The sequence below is a fragment of the Panthera onca genome, chromosome D2, assembly GCF_046562875.1.
Source record: "Panthera onca isolate mPanOnc1 chromosome D2, mPanOnc1 haplotype 2, whole genome shotgun sequence".
NCBI classification, from domain to species: Eukaryota; Metazoa; Chordata; class Mammalia; order Carnivora; family Felidae; genus Panthera; species Panthera onca.
The window spans coordinates 83,833,530-83,838,230 of NC_138349.1; the positions used below are offsets into that span (position 1 = coordinate 83,833,530).

Consider the following 4,701-nt stretch of genomic DNA (forward strand, 5'->3'; position numbering starts at 1 on the left):
CTGAAGCGCTTCCGATCCCGACAGCACCACCCCGGCCGCCAGGGGAGGGCGCGGGGGGCCCCGGGTCCCTCCCTCCGCCCGCGTCCGCTCCAGTCGTCTGCGCCCCGAAGCGAGCTGAGCCAGGGGACCGGCCGCGCCGGGGAGGGCGGGGTGGGGACTGCCGAGCCACCCCCCCCCCCCCCCCCCGTGTACACACACACCCTCCGGCCCCTCCCAGCGCTTTGAAATCCCATCCCTGCTTTGTCGTCTCCCCCGAGGGGCCGGGATGCTCAAGCCCGCGGTATAAAGGCAGCCGCGGCGGCGGTGGCGGCGCAGACCTGCACCCGCAGTGGGGACTCGGGGACCGCGGGAGGCTCTCGGGGCGCTGACCGCAGCCGTGCGCCGCGGCTTCCAGGCCCCCACCCCCACCCCCTGCACAGTGCCACCGGTTCCCGCCGTCCCTGCCCGCCCTCCCCGGAGCCCCTCCGCGATGCCGGCCCTGGGCGCCGCGGGAGCCACGCGGGTCTTGGTCGCCCTGGCAGCGGCGGCCCTTTGCGGTCACCTCCAGCTGGGAGTGAGCGCCACCTTGAACTCGGTCCTCGTCAACTCCAACGCCATCAAGAACCTGCCCCCGGCGCTGGGCGGCGCTGCCGGGCACCCGGGCTCGGCGGTCAGCGCGGCCCCGGGGATCCCGTACGAGGGCGGGAACAAGTACCAGACCGTTGACAACTACCAGGTGAGCGGGGGCTCGGGGAGCGGGCACGCTGCGACCCCGCAGGGGCTGGGGTCGGTGGGTGGGTGGGTGGGTGGGGTGAGGTGGGGTGGGGGGTCCCAGGTGGGGCGGTGCGCGGCTCCGGGCGCCCCGGGGGCGCCGCGGCTTTGGAGAGGCGCGCGCGGAGGCACGGGTCCTCGGACGCGCAGGTGCCTCACCCCCGCCCCCCCCCCCCCGCCCCCGCAGCCGTACCCCTGCTCTGAGGACGAGGAGTGCGGCACCGAGGAGTACTGCGCCAGCCCCCCCCGCGGGCCCGGCGCCGGCGCGCAGATCTGTCTCGCCTGCAGGAAGCGCAGAAAGCGTTGCATGCGTCACGCTATGTGCTGCCCGGGAAACTACTGCAAAAACGGTGAGTCCCCAAGTCCCTCCTGGACCAGCGTCTCGAAGCGGGCCGCCTGAGGAAGGGACGCAAACGCTCCCGGCTTGGCTAACGCGACGGCGCCACCTGCGAGTGGGTTTGCCTGGAGGTGGCCCTGACGAGCTGCGAGGGCGTAATGGGTGGGGGGGGGAGGGGAGAGCGGAGGTCTCGGGGCGCCTTGTCCTCACCCGCGCCCCTCGCCCGTTTAGCACGACTCCTCACCTCCGAGGGAACCCTTCCGTGAAAACGTGTCTAGAGAGCGCCCTGACGTCCCCAGGGACAGAAGATGGGGCCCCCTGGACACGCTCACCGTGCCCTGGGGGACCGGCCTGGGCGTTCAGCACCCTGTCCATTTTCTTAACAGGGTCTCTCAGGGCTCTGCCACACTGGCTTCCCTCTGGCGACCCCATTAACGCTGGTATCAGGCCGGAGACAGGGGTTTCTCTGGGCTGGCCCCCCCCTTAAGGGGGATCTTGGTACCCAACCACCCCGGGCACTGCCGCCCCCCCCCCCCCCCACGCCTGCCTCCACCTCCTGCTACCTTAAAATCAGTCCTCCTCCCCCCAGCACAGATGCACTGAAACTTAATGTCTGAAAGGGATAGGCTCCGATACTCAAAGAAGTCTCCAGAAATAAACCTAAGGGTGGCGACCCTCTGCAGGACCCAGTAATACTCAGGGATGAACTAAGCGAGTCTCTGTAATAGAGAAATTATACAGGGAAATAACTAGTGGGTGAGATTGTCACCTTCCAGGGAGCTCGTGTTGCCTTAGTGTAACCTGGTCCTATATGGGTCCGGCCAGCCTCAGGGCAGAGAGGTTACTTTTAAGGACAAGTTTGTAAGTGACTAATTTTATTTTCTACCCCAAGGGGGATATTAAAATGGGCAGAAATCTCCCTGCCACCACCACAGTTGGTAGAAGAGTATTTCAGGCGGCTATATCAGGGCTGTTGCTTGCGAGAGCACAGTACGCACATCGATGCTTCCGTCCATCTGGGGGCGTTAACCCTAAGGAGGGAGCGTGGCTTGTGTTTCAAGTCATGTCACCGCAACGAGGCATCCCAGGCTGGTGCAGGCAGAACGGGCTCTCAAAGCTGTGGGTGATTAACTCCCGGCTGTGATGTGTTACTGTCGTCTCCTGCTCCCGTAGGGATATGTATGCCTTCTGATCACAGTCCTTTCCACCGAGGAGAAATCGAGGAAACCATTATCGAAAGCATTGGTAACGATCACAGCACCCTGGATGGGTATTCCCGAAGAACTACACTGCCCTCGAAACTGTATCATACCAAAGGTAAAGCCAGTTCACCTTCCTTCTTTGTCAGCACCTCCCAGGTGCCCTCAGGCTTTCCTCCGTGAAATGACGCAGGCTTAGTAGTGACCGTGTCCTTTTCTGCTGTCTCCCGCTTTCCAGGACAAGAAGGTTCCGTCTGTCTCCGATCGTCAGACTGTGCCACGGGGCTGTGTTGTGCCCGACACTTCTGGTCCAAGATCTGTAAACCTGTCCTCAAAGAGGGTCAAGTGTGCACAAAGCACAGGAGAAAGGGCTCCCACGGGCTGGAGATATTCCAGCGATGTTACTGCGGAGATGGCCTGTCTTGCCGGATGCAGAAAGATCACCATCAAGCCAGTAACTCTTCAAGACTTCACACCTGTCAGAGACACTGAGCCAGCCGTCCAAACACAGCGGACTCCTTTTATAGAATATATGCGATGAAAACCTTTCGTGACTTTGGTCAGCTCAGTCCTAAAGGATGTACAAATCCTGTGGTTATGATCAAGCATTCCAATAATACCTTCTGAAAACCTGGAGTGTAAGAGCTTTGTTTCTTTATGGAACTCGCCTGTCGTTGATTGCAGTAAATTACTGTGTTGTAAATGCTCAGGGTGGCACTTACCTGTAAATGCGACAAGACTTAATTATTTTTCTAAAGGTGCTGCATTGTCCATTGTTTCTCCCGTTATGTAAATTTTTGTACACATTGATTATCTTGACTGATGTTCTATATTGAATTGAAATAAATAATTTCAGCTTCTACTTGCTAAATGTATAACCCTTTCCCTTTTAATTCTAGACTCCAGAATGCAAGAAGCTTTCGGAATGGCCAACAATAGGCATCTAAACTTAATCATGGACATACTCGCTTATTTTCTGAAATGTACTATCTCAGTGCTTAGATTATGTTTCTCTCTAGGCTGTGATAGTGCTTGAAATAAAATTTGACATTTAATACCGTGAAATGTTACAAGTACAAATACATTTTGGCATTGTGATTTTTAAAAGGGTGTGTGTGGGCATGTGCACTACGGGGACAGAAAGGTAACATGTTTAAAGATGATCAGAGGAAGATATTGTCTAAATGTCCTACAGTAATGGTCAATTCTAGATTAAAGAAACATGGTCTCCATTGACAAATTCAAATCACCATGCTATAATCATGAAATTGAATCTGACGTTACTACTTTCAAGAATAGTTTCTGGGGCACCTTGATGGCTCAGTCAGTTAAGCGTCTCTTGATCTCAGCTCAGGTCATTATCTCATGGTTTGCGAGTTCGAGTCCCACACTGGGCTCTGTGCTGACAGCTCAGAGCCTGGAGCCTGCTTAGGATTCTGGGTCTTTCTCTCGTTGCCCCTCCCCTACTCATGTGCTTTCTCTCGCTCTCAAATATAAACACTAAAAAATAGTTTCCAAATAGTTAATTACTACTGAGGAGTAAAAGGAAATCTCCCACAAAATACCAAAGAAAGTACTTGATGGTTGGCAGGAATGGTGTGTGTGTGTGTAAATACAGTTGATACATATTTGCAGATTTTGTACTAAATTAGTAAATTTGAAGCATCTTAACTACTACTTCATGCCAGGAGGACTTGTTTTAATTAGTAAAAACTGAGAATCCTCTCTTATGCCCTGATTTCCTGGTCTTACTAGGTGAGGTAAATATTTCCATTTTTACACCCCTGAAATCGGCTCTAAGAGGATATAGAGATCGATTGTTGAGAAGAAAAGTCACAGAAATGAGATCTAAACTGGCTTTGCATTTCTCCTTGCCCGCTTTGGTACCGGCCACTCTGATCCAGGGGGAGGGGAGAGGAGCCTGTCCCCGCTTAGACTTGTTCTGTAATATTCTCATCTATACCTAGACCACCAAATGCTGGGGTGAAGGCACTCCCAAGGACAATCATTGATCAATTGTCCCAAAAGTTTCTTACCTAACACAGACCTCCTAGGATGCTGGTTGCTTTTGTATTCCTGGGAGTGGTTCAATTTCAAGGGGCTCCGCCAAGGAGACCTGAGGTTGGGTTCCCTCTTCGGGGACAAGCCAACTGGCAGGATGTCTGTTACAACCCTTTTGTCTCCAGATTCCAGCCTCCTCACCCTGGAGAGACATTGTCTATATGTGCTGTTGGCTCAAGTGCCAGGAAGGCCAGTTCTGAGGCCCAGGGTCTCCAATGGAGGAGCCACAACAAGAAACCCTTTCCTCAAAAACAAAGCAGGGTCTGTTCCAAGAGGGGAAAGGAGCAAGCATTTAAAGGGCCTTGTTAGGACACCCCTTCCTTTCTCCAGGAGCCCAGGTAGATGTCTGTCCAT

The 4,701-nt window shown here is 54.8% G+C and overlaps 1 protein-coding gene across 1 annotated transcript; it reads left to right on the forward strand.

Annotated features, from left to right (window-relative positions):
- The first annotated feature begins 209 nt into the window (after positions 1–209).
- DKK1 (dickkopf Wnt signaling pathway inhibitor 1) lies at positions 210–3,146 on the forward strand. Its single transcript, XM_060643022.2, has 4 exons — positions 210–715; positions 938–1,100; positions 2,261–2,404; positions 2,525–3,146. The coding sequence occupies exons 1-4, from the start codon at positions 470–472 to the stop codon at positions 2,776–2,778; spliced, it is 807 nt and encodes a 268-aa protein (XP_060499005.1). The 5' UTR covers positions 210–469; the 3' UTR covers positions 2,779–3,146.
- The last annotated feature ends 1,555 nt before the right edge of the window (positions 3,147–4,701 follow it).